The sequence below is a fragment of the Dunckerocampus dactyliophorus genome, chromosome 12, assembly GCF_027744805.1.
Source record: "Dunckerocampus dactyliophorus isolate RoL2022-P2 chromosome 12, RoL_Ddac_1.1, whole genome shotgun sequence".
Taxonomy (NCBI): domain Eukaryota; kingdom Metazoa; phylum Chordata; class Actinopteri; order Syngnathiformes; family Syngnathidae; genus Dunckerocampus; species Dunckerocampus dactyliophorus.
In genome coordinates, this window is record NC_072830.1 from 22846038 (window position 1) to 22864779 (window position 18742).

The following is an 18742-nucleotide window of genomic DNA, read 5'->3' on the forward strand; positions in this document are numbered from 1 at the left end:
TTTGGAGTTGTCTTAATATTTTTAGCATCAAGCCGTTCTATTTACTTTACAAACACTGCCGATCACCAGAAAAGTTACTAGCAGAATGAAAATCAGGCATATCGGTGACGATATATTCTAAGATAAACTGTTAAGTTGATGTCTTGCTTCATGAATATTTATATTATTATTTTTTAAACAATACTGGCCCTCTGCTGAGAAAAATGACTGAAGATCCAGGCAGCGAATGCACCGCCCGCCACTGTTTAGTTCTGTACATTCAGACAGTCTCTTCTGCATCATTTCATTGGATTGAGTGGTTATTTGTTGTTCTCAGTTTGATGATGCTAACATTTTGACATTGGAACAGATTATTCCAGTTACTGGGTAATTGATCTCTAAGAGAAAAAAAAAAGTTTTGCAATACAAAAAACTGGAAGCCAATAAATTCAAGGTGGTTATCGTGCTTGATTTTGGATGTTCCACTGTGTTTTTGTTTCGAGATAAGCACACATACTCATGTATGCATGCATACATGCAACCCCCCACCAACCCCCCCCCCCCCCAAAACAATAACATGTCATGCTCCATTACCTTCACAACAGTTTTTGGACTTCCATGCTCTGTAGTATGATTAGGACTTGTAGAGTCTTGTAATTGAACACTGGGGTTATCAGTATAGGAAACCCATTCCAGTTAAAGGCAAGATATGGCCATGAGCAAACAGAAAAATCTGATTTTAACACCCATCGGGACACAGACATGTTTTTCGCATCGCCAGCCAAACATGGGCAAACGTGATCAAAATTGAGGTCAAATATGGTCACAATCAGATTTTAGGAGTAAATCCAGCCTGAAAATCCCAGATTTGTGGTTTGTATATCCCTTGCAACACCCTGCTGTGGAAGAACAACATGTTGACATTTTGAAAAAAATGCTGGGATTGCTGGGTGTGGAATTGAAATGGATCACTATTGCAGGGTAAAGTAAGCAAAGATAAGAACTTAGTCCGCCTTACATCACTAAGGCATAAACAAACAAACTGAAAGGAGTATTTTGTGTTTGTTTATGCATGAGAGTGTGCAGTCATTAAATATACTTGGAGAATTCCAATCTTCTATATTAATCTTAAATCAGTGATGTTTTTGCAATAGATATATTTTGTACATATGTTAGTGACTGTAAATATGTTTTAATGGACGAGCATATGTAGAGCATGTATTTACACCTCACTACAGTCTCCCTTAATCCTGTTGAAGAGTCCGACATCCCGCTTTTGATGGTCATACAAATTAGGTCATATTTCCACCTTGCAGAGCTCAGTGGGTTGATAGTTATGCTTAGTCAACCATAGTACAGTGGTGCTTTGGTTAATGTCATTAATTCGTTCCGGACGGTCAGACCCAAACCAAAAAGAACTCTAACCAAAGCAAATTTTCCCATAGAAAATAATGTAAATCAAATTAATTCCTTCCAGACACCCAAAATGTTAACACAAAACACATTTTATAGACAATAATTATATTTTTGCATGCAAAAAATGATGCATAAAAATATGCATTAAAATAATTACAAATGACAAATGAATGGACAACTGAACATTTAATATCACTTTTACCTAGTGCGCCGGCAAGGAGTCTTATGTCTGGTGACATGTGCTATGCTTTCCTGAGGATGCCGCAAACATGCTACAGTAACTTGGAATGCTTATGTTTTGTTGTTGGAAGCAGAAATGAGTGTTATGGGTGTAAAATGAGCCAGGCAGAAACACCAAGTTTCAGCCTTGATGCGCTGCCGAGTTAATAGACTGTTACGCGGGACGCCTGAAATGACGACGGTCTTCTCTTTAAGGCATAAAATTCGGAGGTCTTGCACCCTTGTCTTGGTATGGTCTACAACTCTGATATAAACAACATAAAATAGTGCCTTGCATTGCACGATCACGTGCAGGTTTCGCAAAATTTAATCTAAGACGTAAACAAACCGGACGGTATTTTGGACGCTAAACAAGCGGGCAAATGCAAGCCAAGGTTGGTTGTTAACCAAAAAAAAACGTGCTAACCAGGGCGGACGTTAACCAAGGTACCAATGTAGTTTAAAGCAAAAGTCAACTTACGATTACATACAATAAGTGTAAACAGTATGCCAATGCATTGCAAAACTTTTTTATTATGCTACAACTATAAGTATCATACATTCATTCATCAACAACACGTTGATCACGGGTATCGCAATTTTCTACTTTCTTTATTATTTCTATTCCATTACTTCCTATGGAAATATGACTGGTGGTCAACCAGAAGTGCATGTGATATGTTTACATTCACTGTGCTTTCATACAGTTACACAGTCGACATGCTCGCAGAGGAGAAATGGTACATAGAAAGCGGTTGGAATGCAATATAGGTGAGCTTGCTGTGTCACATGGTAATCAGCGTGTCTCATGTTTTTCAAAAGAACAGGCGTATCCCCTTGGGGAAGTGGATGTACAGCAATGCATCTGAGAGTTCAAGGGTACACTGATTTTATTAGGGGAATTCATCTGTTGGGTTATTTCTCTCTTTCATTAAACCTCCCCATTGCCTCGCCTTTAATCTTCTGACGTAAGTAAGCAGTGATGGCAATGCTCAGCGTGACCTTATACACCAGCACTTAATCAATAGTCTGTGTACGTAATAATAATGTGATGCTAAATGAAAGAATTATCGAATAAAAGATTATCTCCAGATTAATAATTTTTCTGTCAGTTGTGTTTGTGTATAATAGCCAATTATTTGGAAAACACAGTACATACATTTACCAGACACACAACTTCATGAGACCAGTAGAAGAGCTGTGAGAATGTTTTATTAATGCTTAGTTTGGATTTAAACTGACAGAAAGGTAGTTGATTTGGGTATTTACATGCACAACCATTTCATGGTTGGGTAATTATGATCATTGTTATTTTTAATGAGCCAGGCAGAGAGCTGAGGTATTTACTGTCCTCCCACTTCTTCCCTTATCTGATTAATCAGACATCTCTTCCTGTAGTAGCCTAAAATATCTCATAATTTGGCTCAATTAAATCAGTAAATCAGATAAATTAGTCACACTTCCTGTCTGGTCACATTATCTGTTTGTATCAGAAGCTCGGAAAGCATTGACAAATGTATTATTTCTAATAATTTCACCCTTTAGCCTTCTTTTTCATCAGGATAATAAAAACAATGAACCATTCTTACCAACTCTCGCAACAATGGCAAGTTTGAGTCCATGTCTGTTGTCTCACATTTTAGCATATGTGCAATTCATTGTAAATGGCCGATAACATGTGGAGGTATTTTCCTAACTAAAATGACACCCAGGAGATGGCAAATCTTGCCAAGACCGAGCAATGCTAATTTATATCAGCACCAAATTGTATACAATACACTTACAGATACTCATCTCCTGTATGAACTGTAATTTAGTCATTAAGATGCATATATTCATTTCTGCGAATTGAAGTACAAATCAAACAATTGCACATTGCATTACAAAAGTGTAAACATTCCACAATTTCCATATTATTCTGTTCTCCTTGGCCAGTCTGGTAAGTAACTGTTGCGTGAATCTGCTAGCAAACAAAACAAAACAAGTCCGTATGTTCTGTTCCAGAGAACTGGGAAGTAAAATGTATTCTACTGAGCAGAGAAAGTTGGGTATTTATGTAAAATAAATACAGGTAAAATATTTGATGTGGTATTTCCTTCAATGTGTGTTTCGTCAGACTTGTGCATTTAAGGGTCTGTTCACACGGGACGAGTTTTCAGTTCGAACAGTAAAATATTTCATCTTTTCAGCCTGTCATCCACACGACAACAGAGTTCTGGGTGCCCTGAAACGGTACTTTTTCAAAATGGCTTCCAGAGTGGGAAAAGTCTGGCAACGCTGGCGTGTCGCTGTAAAGCAAACCACTATTAAATGAAAACGAGGACGTCATCGCCTCACCGCCCGCCATCACGTGACCAGAAGTGAACGGCGCCACCGAGCCAACATATCATCTGAATATTTTGACTGTCATGACTCACCACAATTGACATTCTCCTGATTTGATTTGTTTTGCCTTATACAGTCGTCCCTCGCTACACTGGGGTTCGAATATCACTCCCTCACTCTATCGCAGTGTTTCAAAAATGTATTAATTCATAAATGATCGCAGAGGCCTATGATTAATAACAAAAAATAATAATATTTAAGCCAATTGTACATACATTTTAGCCAAGTTAAGCATTTTCAAGCATGAAACTGGCTAAATGAACTAAAATACAAATACAGTATATAAGCCATTAAGTCCACCAACTTGTGAGTGTACTATTCTACATTGGTCACCAGGCGTCAGCAATTGTTCGGTGAGACCACCACCAAAGCGCCACACTTGAACCAACCGGCTTTTATGGCAACTTTAAATGATCTCACAATAATAATAATAATCATCATCATGATAATAACATGGCTTAGTGTTGCGACCATATCCCGCAACAAGCTAAAATTCAACTCTGAACTCCCGATGTCACTTCCACTTTCTGATTCTGCGCCCCTAAATAAGTACAAAAATATTCCATTTATAAAGGAGGAATCCTACTTCATGGAAATTCACTTTTTGCGTTGGGTCTAGAATCAATTAACCACGATAAACGATGGATTATTGTACTCCAAAATGACTCGCAGAAGTAATTACACTTCGTCATTCTAGACAAGCCCTGGACAACCGGAAGACAGTGGACATTTTCGCATGCGTTCTTTCTTCTTCTATAGTTTTGGTGTATGTATGAAAGTATGGAATTTAAATTGATACATTTCCAGGTCTGGAAAAGTGTGCAAAATGGAAACTCGACTATGGAAAAATATCAATGTTTCTAAGAGTGTTACCACTGCTCTGTTTTCTAAAAGATAACATTATGAATAACTTAAAAACAAGAAATCAGTTTCTTTTACGCATTCATGGAAAAAATTGTGAAGATTGACAAATTGAATGGTCAGCCCTCTGCTCTCATCCTCCTCCAATTCTTTGTATGAGCTACACTACCTAGCTATAATCTCCTGGAAATTATATGGAGTCATAATGGCATACAGGGCTCTACGCTTAGCTTTTTCACTAGAACGGGAAAAAAAATGAAAAATTAGGAGCAATATGAAATTTCTTAACACAATTTTATTAACACAGAAATAACGTACACAGGAACACACATGCATTCATGCATATAAACCCAGTGCCATTATAAGGCCTCTGTAACCCTCAAAGACAAAGAACTGTCACACCACAAACTTGGTTGGACCCAAAAATGCAAACAAGCACGGTGGTGTCAATAAAGAAGATTTTTAATTACTTGCACGACACACCACAGCGGCCAAGAAGTAAAAAAAGGTAACAACAAAAATCTATGGTGCAGGTCTAACAGCAACAAAAATAGCACCACAAAGGAAGGAGACCGAAAATAAAGACCACAGAACTCAAAACGGGAAGGCTAACTGGGGGAAGCTACCGAACTGGCAAGAAGGCAACCATTCAAAACAGCATATGTACCGTAACAATAAAAGACAGCGTCTGGAAGGATGAAGAAGACTTGTGAGTCTATGAAGATCAATGAAATGACGCCTTCCTGCTGCCACAGGTGTGATAATAAAGGGGTAGCTCTGATAAGGAACACCTGTGGCTCGTTCGGTAGCTCCACCCATCAAGGTAGTCCAGGGTCTAGAATGAGAAAAACCATAAGCAAAGGAGGAGAAACCAAACCCAAAACAAACAGAGAAACCAATAAGTAGTGTCACTGCAGAGCGTGACAAGAACATCTTTGTTCCACAGCTTTTTGTAGTCAAGTCGCCTGACATGCTTGTACACTTTGCCAGCACTGTGGGTAACACTAGCGCCAATGCTAGCTGTTGCCATCTCCTCTGGCTCGACATTGTCAGTTATCACAGATTCCACATTTTCTCTCACCATTTTTTAAAATATACAGTATATAATTAAATCAGATATTTTTTTATGACACTCATATTTTGTTTACAGAGTTAGACAGGCTGTGGCAAACAGTGCTTCCAATGTGGACAGGACCTAAAAGTAGCTCGGGTAGATCGATTTACTCCCACTTTGCTAGTAACTTATAACTCCAACTGATATTCCGCTGCATGTTTCCAAGGCTAAGGTCTAACATTTTAGGCTTCCAAGTTGACTGAAATGTATCTTTAAAACAGATTAGGAAATACAAGACAGCAAACAGGTGAAAAGTAGAGATAACTGAGATGAACACAAAGGTAGAAAAAGGGCAACAAGATAAAGAATGCGGTAAATCAAGATGAATAAGTATTCATTGTGACGGTGTTTGATTTAATACCCTTCCATAAACTGTATTGTTGCTCCCTGCTGAGGCATCCATTTAAATCAAATTACTGCAGCTGATCCTCAATCCTGGTGGCAATCAGGCAAACTCCTGGTTTCTCAAATCCTGAAAGTCGTCCATGGATAGGAGAGTTTCTCTGCTTTTAGTGAAGCAAACAATCTAATTTACACTAGTTTGACTCATTTTATAAAGTGGCTTTGTCTCCAATAATGGTGTAAGGACACCGGGCTCAACTCACTGTCCTGTTCCATCAGTTTTTCCTCAGGCTTTTGTTTTGTCCAAACGTTTTACAGCCTAATGCCCAATAAGTCACTGGTCTTCTGAAGGGATGAGACATTTTCTGGCAGGATGTGAAAGAGGCTGATTGTTTGCGCCTTCATTCTGCGGCCAAAGCTTCCTGCGGTGCTGAATTCATTCTCTGACCCAAATAAGCCTGGGGCAGCGCGGTTCACTTTGGAGAAAAAAGTTCATGATCTGCTGTTTATCATCCATGGAGACCACAGGCCTCCTCCATTAGTAGCTTTCTCGCTTGGAACACAATTTGTGTAAGTTGTCCAGTGGGTCATCACTTTATTTAAGGAAGTAATGGTGCACATGCACACTGAGGCCATTTGTACAGAATGATCAATATAGAAGATGGAACATCATAGCACATCAAATCAATACTGTATGTCTTTCCACATACATGAATCTTACATACTCAATTTGGAACACAGACTTAGACTTTGAAATAGTGATTTCCAGTTGCATGGGTGTTACATGTCAAAATGACTGAGTAGGTTTCAAAAAGACTACAAAGATATGTAAATATCTTGATTTCCATTGATTTTATGCTGTCATCTGAAACCGTATCTCCTTATTTAGTAGATGTCTCCTCACCAGAAAGGCTTGTCTTTGGGAAAGAGGGCACTTGAGTACACATCACCTCAGGGCAGAGATTACTGATCTCGCAAAACATGTGAACTTAGTCGGATCATTTCAGAGACAATAAAGCTTTTATCAAGTGTCTGTGATTGACGTGCTTCTATCTACACCTCAGATGACCTAATTAGAGAGGAGGGAGACAAGTGAGGGACATCACAGGTAGACCAAAAAATGACGATATATTCCAAGGATAAAAATAACAACAAACTCTTAAAATTAAGGACATAAAATTGGCCTCAGATATCACCAGATTGCAGGAAATGAGGTCTAATTTAAATTTTTTTTCTGTGGGAGGGCCCCCAGACCCCTGCTCCATTTCCAGCGCCTCGGCCTATGGCCTCAGCCACCTCCCCCCATTTTCAAAAAAGCTAGATCTGCCCCTGGTGACCCTTCCAAAGTGCTGTGTCGGGGTTAAGATTGTGCGGTGCAATTCTCAGCCAAAATCTTAGAGGCAGTATTTCCCAGTCAGTCAACACACAGAGTAACCGTCACATTTACTTGTATCGCAAATGTTTAAGGAGAAGGCAATTGTACACACACAGGAAATTACGTGCTATTGCACTACTATTCGCTGATTTTTTTGTAGGTGCACTTCATGCAACGGTGGAGCGTTTGAAGGCATATATGTCGACGCCTCGACGCAGAAGCATAAACCTGCATAATTAAGTCAAGGTTTTGCGTATGGTGCAACTACACGCTTGTCATTTCCATCTTCCAATTGAGTGCACTGGAATGAAATAAGAAGAAAAGTGGATTAGAGCAGGGGTTTCCACAGTGTGGCACAGCAAGCCTGCCTTCAGGGGATTTAAATATGACCGAGGCATCCCCTACTCCCTGAAAAACTGATTTTCTGGAGCATATTTTGTGGCGTTTGCTCACCCCAGATTCTGTTTACTCGCTCAATGTAGGAACTAAAAAAAACATTTTAAAAAAACATAACAGAAGTTAGTTTAGCATGTTAGATAATATGTTTTTCTTAATTTTTTTGCAAGCTGCTGCACCTCCCTTGAAGTCTTCTGGAGCTTCCTCAGGGAGACATGCCTCATACTTTGATAACCGCTGTGTTAGATAACAGAATGTACGTTTGTGTTTTTTTACAGATAATGTTACGCGTCATGTGTATTTACTTTGTTTCAAGCTGTTCGAGTTACAAGCTGGCTCGCTGCTATGAGGTCACGCTTATACTGCATACTGCAGCTGATGAAGTTATTACCAACAGACCTACACACTCCCGTGGGGGTACATGTGTAGACATGTATACGTATGTGTACGTATACGACGGACTAAAAGATTTTAGTATCCAAGGAAAGCCTGACAATGCCACCTGGGGAATATAACACACTATATTATTGTATGCCCTTCCTGCCAGCATCTTACACCCTGCTGTAATGTGCTGCGGTGTCTCTGGGGCTTCAGCCTGCACCTCTCTAATGTGGTAGATCCCTGCCTTTATTGATCTTGTGGGTAGGTCCTGTTCTTGTGCTGCCATGATTAGTGCCTCTGTGCTCTTTTTCAATTCAGCCTTTTCCAGCCATTGGTGTGTTTTCCCAATTTCAGCCACTTCTTCAGTTTGTCGGTGGTACATGCCATACAGGGGCTTGTCTTTCCATGACAGCCCATCTGGCTTCTCGTCCTGACTGGGCTTCTGTTCGTTGAGGCATTCACTTAGCAGGCGTTTAGACTCTTTGGACTGTAGTTGCCATTTGCATTTTTTAATTAGTTGCAGCTTTTAGAGCTTGTGAGAACACCTTTGTGTATCTTTTGGAAGCTATTTTTATCTAGTTGTATTTTGCCACTGCATTCAACTGTATATATCACTGAGAAAATTGTGAAGACTGGCATTCCTTCCTTTGTTGCCTTTGGAGTGCAAATTGCAACAAATAGCATCACAATATGGCATGATAATGATATTTTCCCACAGCTCAGCTCTCAGAGTAACGCAAAGCCCACATCATTAAGCCATAATGCATATCTATGTCTATTTTTTTCCTCGCTATTTTAAAATGACACACTTTACATTCAGTTAATGATTCACAGATACAAAGAAACATGTAACCAGAGTCCCATGCGTTTCGAAAATGTGCAACTAAAGGTCACGTAGTTGCTTTGGTTCTCGGCGCTCTAATATTGCTCACTTCTTTCCCTAGTAGAAACCTTTGCTTCTGGAAACTAAATCTGTAATCTGCTTAGTCGTGTTGATGCATCAGACATTTTTAATCAGCGGTATTGAAAGGAGAGCAGCTCAACGCTAAGGCTTGGCAAAAGCACTGCATTGAGAGGAGTAATGGAGAGTGGGGGGAGCTTGGATGTGGGGATGAAAGCAGGAGCGTGCGTCGTTTGAAAAAGTAACACACTTCTTTTTTTTCCAGCAGGGATGCTGACTCTTAACTTGTGAGTTTGAGAACATCTGGAATACCAAAGGACATCTGGAATACCAAAGAACATGAACTGTTTACTCTATTTTGTGATTACTACGAGAATGAGATGTTTCTGCTGGTCAATGCATTTTAAGTAAATTAGTGGGTTTCAATCATGGGTTGGACCTTTTTGTCCAGTTTGCTGACACACAAAAATATGCATGTCAGGTTACTTGGACACCACATGTGTGAATGTGATGATAAACAGATTGTGTGATTGAAAACTACTGTCATTATGAACGTGTATAACATTTAGCAAGCTTTTACAGACTGACAAGGATGACTAGAGCAATATTTTGCTTACATGGTCATTTATTTTCTCAATTCAAACACATAAACATCTCTTTTGATGGTGAAGAGCGTTGCAGTGGAACCTTGGTTAGCATACGCCCCGTTTAGCGGGTTTTTCAGTTTACATCAAAACTGAAAAATAGTTTTACACCAAAATTTTGCCTCGGTTCACGTACATTTTCTGGTTAGCGTACAATATGGTGCGCGTCTTGTCCTACACTTCTTGAGTCTAGCCGCGTCCTTAATGTATTTTTATCACAAAACGTCCTTGTTAGCAACCTATTAGCTTGCGAACAAAATGGAAAGCACAACTGGAAGTCACCCGACGGGCGGAGGAACAACATTGTGATCTGGCAATCAGGACTTTGTAAGTGTACAGCAATCCCTCATTTATCGTGGTTACTTGGTTACAGACCCAACTGTTATCAGTGAATAGCGGCAAAGTAGGATTCCTTGTTTATAAATGGAATATTTTCAGAGTTATGACATAGAAAACCCGTTTTACGACCTTCTAACAAAATTTTTAAATATTATTAGGACACTCAAACATGAAATAATACCCATATAGTCACCTTTATATTCACATTACCCAATATAGTAGACATAATCAGAGAAAATAAGCCAATTAAATAATCCTCATGCTCATGTGTGCTGCAGTAATTGTGTTCTCTGAGGGACCTGAACGACGGGCAGACAGGAAATGATCTCTGAGATTGAGAGTTGCGTTTCGGCTTTGCGTGAATAACGGCTGCATCAGTAGCCCAAGTAGCCCTAAACACCTCGACTGGGAGGCGTCCGGGAGGCATCCTGACCAGATGCCCGAGCCACTTCATCTGGCTCCTCTCAATGTGGTGGAACAACAGTTCTACACTTAGTTTCTCCCGGATGACAGGGCTTCTCACCTCATCTCTAAGGGAGAGCCCAGCCACCCTACAGAGAAAAGTCATTTCACCCGCTTGTATCCGCGATCGTGTGCTTTCGGTCACACCCCAAAGTTCACGACCATAGGTGAGAGTAGGAACGTGGATCAACCGGTAAATTGAGAGCTTTGACTTTTGGCTCAGCTCCCTCTTCACCACAATGGACAGATGCAGAGTCCACATCACTGCAGGAGCCGCACCAATCCGCCTGTTGATCTCGTGTTCCATTCTTCCCTCACTTGTGAACAAGACTTATCCTCAGGGTCTTCCCCGACCCGGAGATGGCACTCCACCATTTTCCGGGTGAAAAGCATGGACTCAGACTTGGAGGTGCCCATTTTCATCCCAGTGAGAGTTCAAGATCACGGCTCGATGAAGCCAGCAGAACCACATCATTTGCAATTGATCGAATGCCTTCTCCAAGTCCACAAAACACATGTAGACTGGTTGGGCAAACTCCCATGCACCCTCAAGGACCCTGCCGTTCCCTGCAGTTCCAGTACCAGGACAAAACCACACTGCTCCTCCTGGATGCGAGATTCAACTATCCGGTAGAGCCTCTTCTCCAGAACCGCTGAATAGACCTTACCAGGAAGGCTGAGAAGTGTGATCCCACCATAGTTGGAACACACCCTCTGTCACCCCAACCTGCCAATTCAGAGGCACTGCCCCGATGTCCACGCGATGCTGCAGAGTTGTGTCAACCAAGACACACCCACAGCATCCGGGGTCTTAAGGAACTCTGGGCAGATCTCATCCACCCCCGGGGCCCTGCCACCGATGAGCTTTTCGACCACCATGGCAACCTCAGCCCCAGAGATAGGAGAGCCCACCGAGTCCCTGACACTGCTTTCTCATTGGAAGATGTGGTGGTGGGATTGAGGAGGTCTTTGAATTATTCCTTCCGGTCCATCTCAAGTCGAGTTCTGCAGCAAACCATTCCCACCATACACGGTGTTGATTGTGCCTCCTGAGACAGAGGATGGTGGTCCAGAATCTCTTCGAAGCCATCCAGGACTCAAGGATAGCATATCAGAGTAGGCACTTCTTAGTTTCAGGAATCCCTGCTTCTTCTTTGAAGCGCGGAGGTCCAGCACGCTGTACTTTGTGACTTCTTGCCGACAATTTTATCACTAAAAGATTGAAAATACAGAAAAGCATGTACGCCTGATCTACTCGGGATAAACGAACTCGGATGTTTCAAAACATATACATCTTTTAATGCAAAAGAGTAAACAGCAAGTCAACCCTTTTTGCATTGTAAATGCAGAAGGATGTTGGCGTCATTACAGAAAAAAGTGTTTTTCCTTAACTTCAAACAGCATCTGTGGGGTTGAAGTTTGCTCATACTGCTATTTAGTCTACGGTGGAGCGCCATCAAAAACGTGTTATCATGTAAGTCTTTACTCTTGAAAATGCACAGCATAACATCACTTTCACAGTAACCCGATCTTTCTGCTAAACACACATACATGTCCGTTAGAACATATGTTGGGGTTTTACACGAGCTGAACCACCTGTGACGGTGTTGCTCTTAAAATGAAGGCATTAGCTAGTGGCCTTTTAGAAGGTGAAACCACCACCAGTAATTGATACGCTCATAAAAGTGTCTACTTTTTGTCTAAAAAAAAAAACCCGTGTTAGCTTGACGTTGACGTTCTCCTCCGATTTCAGATCATTTACAATATGTGTGATTGTTGTAATTATTAGATTAGATTCATATTCAGAACCCTCCCCTTCTTCACTTGCCATCGTTAAATTGCAAAACAATTCAGGTTCCAGCCCTACATATGCCTCACATACGTATTAAACACATTTAAAGTATACAGTATATAGTTACTCACCACTCGTGGATGATAATGTAAGATGATTGATGAACACATGGAATCGGGGTCACGGTGTAGCCTTTAGCCTGGTCGTCAGGCTAGTGCTGTGCGCACACTGCACTGGATTCCAGTCCGTTTCAGAGTTGATTTTAAACTTTTAACGTTTGTTTTTAAGGCAATTCATGGTGTTGCGCCGCCTTATTTATATTGTACACTCCTAATCAAAATTTGAGGACCAGTTGAAAAATTGCAAGAATTTACATTTTGGACTGTTGGATCTTAAGGAGGGGGCCGCACGGTGGTCTAGTGGTTAGCATGTTGGCCACACAGTCACCGTCAGAAGATTGGGAAAACCTGGGTTCAAATCTCTGTTGGGCATGTTCTCCCCGTGCGTGTGTGGGTTTTTTCCGGGTACTCCGGTTTCCTCCCACATTCCAAAAACATGCATGTTAGGTTAATTGGCGAAATTCTCTATCGGTATGAATGTGAGTGTGAATGGTTGTTTGTCGATATGGGATGGGATGGATGGCAAGGGATGTTTATAAAAATGGCCATCAGTTCCAGACAGTTGATGCCTTTCGTGAAGCCATCTTCCCCACTTGGAGCAATGTTCCCACTAGTCTCCTGGAAACACTCGCATCAAGCATGCCCACACCAATTTTTGAAGTGATTGACAAGAACAGTAAAGCTACTCATTACTGAGTCCTACTGGGAACATTTTTTGTTGTGGTTTGGAGAGTTTTTTGTTATTTTTTGAGCGATGGTCTTAAACTTTTTAATCAGCTGATAAACAGCCTATTTCAGTTTAATTGTTGTTTTCAATAAATTACTTTTTTAAAGTGCTTTTCGTCTCACTCTCCCTTCTTGTTTTTGCATATTGCAGCTCTACTTAAAACCTCATTAAGATCCAAATGTGCAAAATGCAAATTCTAGCAATTTTTCAACTGGTCTTAAGATTTTGATCAGGAGTGTATATTAAAAATGATCGGCATCGGTCTTGGGCTACAGGAAGTTTTATTGTGCATCCTTCTGAAAGCTCACTAAATGTGTAACAACATCAAATACAAATGCATGAAACTAAAACAAATCAAACACCAAAGGGCGGGAAAAAGCTGTTTTGGTTGATGGATATAAATAAAAATGTGTTTATACACTCACATGCAATTTTACTAGCTCCAGTGACCAACAAGGGTCAAAATTAATCTTTTATGACACATCTGGAAGAAAACTATAAGGCATTTAAATTTCCATCAACTTGCATTAAAATAGACCACCCATCCACCACAAAGCCATCCAGCCAACTCCACCCACACAAAAAGACATGTTTATACAAGATCAGTATTTTCCCACAAAGGCAACACATGCTGTATACTGAAATCAGGCTGAATATTGGTTCACATGGCAGCGGAGGAAAGAAAATACCGTGTGGGTAAAAGCTATCATAAAGTCAGTTCTTTCACAATAGATGTCTTCCCTCCGGAAGGCACAACCAAAGGAACGGATGTGAAATGTAAAGAAAAAAATAAAAAGACGACGTTTGACGTGGGCTTTCTTCCAAGGATGTTTCCATTCATACGTACTGATAATTATCCACACTCACCATCAATTTTGACATGGAATGACGCAAATATATTTACCCGCTTTTGACAGATCAATAATCTGATGAAAATCGGATTACAAAATGCTTGAAATATATTTATTTGGCTGGTGTGCAACGTGTAATGGAATCCTCCTCTGCGTTTAACCCATCCTCTTGAGGAGTATGTATGGTTCAATGTCACCCCACTCCGACAGTCTGCCACCATGTTCTTTCTCTGTCATCATTTTCTACAGTCCTGATGAAAAATGAGTTATCACTCACATCATGTTGCCGACCTCAGTCAGTGATACCTGCTGTGGTTATCTAGAGGTAGTCCTCGACCATTTGTCTACACAAATTTGTTTCACTTTGGCTTTGCCCTTTCCTTAATTGTCTGTCTCTTTTGAATGATGTCCGTTTCTGTCTTGAATGACACAGTAATTCTCTCTTGCCATTTGTACTAAATGACGTATTCTGCTTTACTCCAGGGGGACACTCAAATGCCCCCAAACAGATGAGCGTGGCAAGACATGAATATGAATATCATTTTCATTAATAATGCACACAGGAGAAAATATCTACTGTTATGCTATACAACAAGAAAAATGTCAACCGTCTCAAGATTATTTCACTGAAACTACGTAGGAGACTGTTTTTAAAAATAATAAGAAAAAAAGAGTGACTGTATTGAATTACAAACTTTTTTCCACAGAGGGCCACACAATGAAAAATGAAAGGACGGAAGGGCCACTTTGATATTTTGTAAAGCAACACATGTAGATATGATAAGAAGTTATATATACTGTATATTTCAATATACATATATTTCTGTATATTTTTTCCCAAATATTTAAACTTTCTTCTCAAATACTACCAGTTGTCCAACATGAATGATTATTTTTTTCTATGTATGGAAACTTCTGGGCCAGCCTATTCGTGCAAACCAACAAGCGATGTCCAATGACGACTACCGCGAGGAAGTCTGAGCTTTTCTTTCTGTCACTCACACCCCAGTGAGCTGGAGAGATGCAGCGGCGACACAAAGACCTGCTTGAAAAAAAGTGTCTCAAACCTTTGGCAAACAAAAGAGGAGGAGCTATGCTAGTTTTAAGGTATTTCAGACATCACACATCGAACAACTGTCAAGCAGCTAAAAAATGTATCCTTTTTTACTGCAATCAAGTTTGTTTTGAATTAATTACATTTCATTTTTAGTTTTCCCAAGGCCCTACTCAGAATATGCTTTTCTACTAAGCTATTGTTGAAGCAGTTAGGGATCATTGCACAGTAATTTGCTTGTGACCAGAACCATATGAGCAACAGATGGCATGAATGGATGGGCATTTTTAATGCTAAACTGTGCATTCTTCAGTCCTTAAATGTGAGCTCTAAACATGAGACTAAATCATGGCATTACTGAAACGTGTAAAAAAGACAAGGTCTTTACTATTCTTCATAACTCGCTTCTTTGACTTGATATGAGACAATGCTGTGTTTTTTTTTCTATTGTTCACTGACATTTCTTGAACATGTACCGCCTTATGTATGCCCTGGGGGTTGGTAATGAGGATTTCAGGAGACATGCCGTGGGAGGTGTCATCTTTAATTAATGAACTTTTCACTGTCATAAACATTAATCACCACTCACTCCCTGACATCTGTCCCCCAGTGCTGACAAATTGGCCATTTTGTCACGAGAGCTGGTGTCTCTCCAGACCCTCATGGAGGCTTAAAATGATCAAAAACGACTACTGAGAAAAGTAAGTTAAAGAGAAAAACAACTTCAGATGTTTAGATCAGTTTCGTTGGGTCTTTGTCATCAAATGTTATGCTGCTGGTGAATCTTTCCAGTGGCACTGACCGTGAGGTTTATTCTACTGAGTTATGTCTATTATAGTTTTGGCTCTGCAATGTTTTCTTTGGTTATTCAAACACTTGGTCTTTTCTAATTGTAAACCCTCCACTACAACTAATGACACTTCCACAACTTCGAATTTACCTGTTTTCTTATTATCTTCGAATATCGCTCCCTCACTATATCACGTTTTTCAAAAAAAAAAAACGAAAATGTAATGAATTATTGCTGTTTTGTGGTTGACTATGCCTTATTATTGCCTTAAAAAATATTGAAAGACAATTCATATGGAGTGTTTTGGTCACTAGGAATCAGTAACTATATGAGACATTAATGTTATGAGCCAGCAGAGCCGAGCTGACATGCCATGGCTGAGATTGAATGAAAACAAGGTTCTCCTCTCATTCCATGTGGAAGTGGTACATTTGGCTTCTTTGTCCTTCTTCACCACTCCGTTTGAAACACTTCCTTAAGTTTAGAATAAGTAAATTGGAGAGGTTAACTAGTTAGCTCGCTAGCTTATGGTAGCAGTAGCCGTCCATTGTGTCCCTGCAGTGATCCCATAGCCTGAGCAATGTGATGTAAACAAAGAATAACGGTTGTGTAAAAGTGGCCGTTGGGAAGTTATTTCATGTCTACAGGGCTCTAATAACATTAAAACCAGTAGAAAGTCATAAACAGGTTTTCTATGCTGTAGCTACCTTAAATATTCCATTTGTTAATATTGAATCCTACTTTGAGGAAATTCACTTATCACGGTCAGGTCTGGAACCAATAAACCCTGATAAACAAGGGACGACTGTACAAGCAAATGCAATGATTATTAACCATCAAATATAATCGTTTTTTTTTTTTTTTTCCCCTGTCCTGTCCAGCCTTTAAAGCAGATAGAATTGTATACCTAAATGCCGTCAAGTGCTCAACAGATTTACTCTGCCAGAGAGAAGTGTGATATACACTTCCCCTGTCATACAAAATTTATTCGACCTTGATGCTTGTTATAAAGCAAATTTGGAGCGCCCGGACCGGAGCAGGAGGGGACAGAGAAGAAGAGAAAAGGAAACGGGGGGGGGGGCGAGAGGGGACAAAAACAAAAAAAAGAGAGACAAGAGACAAGGACAACAGCAGCAACAACAACAATTGTGACAGAACAACAGAAACATACAGAACGACATCAGCAAATAAATGTCCGTGACAACTATAAAGACGAACAAGGATAAAGGACAAATCAATATCAACAACCACAATGACAAAGCTGTCAATGACAATCAGACATAATAGCAGTCATGAAATGATGACCTATGACAGTGATCACAATGACAATACTGCATTGAAACAGTCGCACACAATAGCAGTCATGAAATGATGAATTATGATAGTGATCACCATGATAATACCGCATTGAAACAGTCACACATAACTGTAGTAATGAAATGATTATCCATGATAGTGAATAGAATCAAAGTTACTGTAATGCACATCATTGTAAAAAAAAAAAAATACATATACACACATATATACATACATACACATACATACATACATACATATATACATATATATATATATATATATATATATATATATATATATATATATATATACACATATATACCGCACATACACACATATATATATATAGTCATACTGCTGAAATCACCGTCGCTGTAATAAAACCAACAACATAATAACACCCTGGATAACTCAGTGAGTAATGTGGGGAAGTACGTATGTACTGTGAGTGTGCATATGTACAGGTATCTCTGTATGTAAGGAAGACTTCATATATATATAAAGGTGCAGGAATGTGTGGGCGTGTGATTGTCACTGAGAGTGCATGAAAGGAAAGGGGCCGCCTTCCACCTCCCAGAGAGCCCCGCCCCAAATAGCAAGGCCGGGCCCCGGCCGCCAGAAGGCCACCAGGCCCATAGGGGCAGGCAGCACAAAGATCAGTGCCCCAAGAGCCAGCCCAGAGAGCCCCCCCCCCCGGGAAGACCAGTAAGGGGCCGAAGAGAGGTAATCCCAGCCAAGGACAGGGCGCCAGCGGGCCGGAGGACTGCCAACCCCCGAGACCAGCGAGAGATCACACCCCACAAAGGCAGACGGGTACCGGGGGCCACAAACCGGCAGGCCCAGAGACGCCTCCACAGCCGGAAAGAAGCCCGCCCGCGCCGGAAGCGCCAATTCCCCCCCACCGCCACCCCCACCCCCAGGGAGCGGAGCCCGGCCCGCCCCGGGCCAACCCCCGCCCGACCCCCGACACAGGGCCGCCCCGCCAAGGGATGCAGGAGGCACACCCTCCACCCACCCGGCGGAGGCACGGGCGGCAGAGATGTATCGCCCAGCACCTGACCCCACGGAGCAAACCCCTGTATGCCCCCCCCCCCCAAATAAATAACTAAAATAAATAAATAAATAAAAATACACACACGCACGCACATACACACTCCTACGCACCCACACACACGCACATAAACACTCCTACGCACAAACACACCCCTATGCGCACGCTCATACACACTCTTACTTACTCAAGCGCGCACACACACACACACACACACACACACACACACACACACACAGTGGTCG

General features: G+C 40.9%; 1 protein-coding gene across 5 annotated transcripts in view; it reads right to left on the reverse strand.

Moving 5' to 3' along the window:
* The window catches only part of LOC129191599 (acetylcholinesterase-like), a 45549-nt gene that overhangs the window by 10609 nt on the left and 16198 nt on the right, over positions 1-18742 (reverse strand). Inside the window, exon 10 of one of the 5 annotated variants that reach the window (XM_054795084.1) lies at positions 5216-5695. The exons of 3 other annotated variants lie outside the window; for them this stretch is intronic. In XM_054795084.1, the coding sequence (XP_054651059.1) occupies positions 5679-5695 (17 nt within the window). In that variant the 3' untranslated portion in view covers positions 5216-5678. Of the gene's footprint in view, positions 1-5215; positions 5696-7838; positions 7993-18742 lie in introns of those variants that run through there. One more of the 5 variants, XM_054795082.1, reaches the window with a different exon arrangement.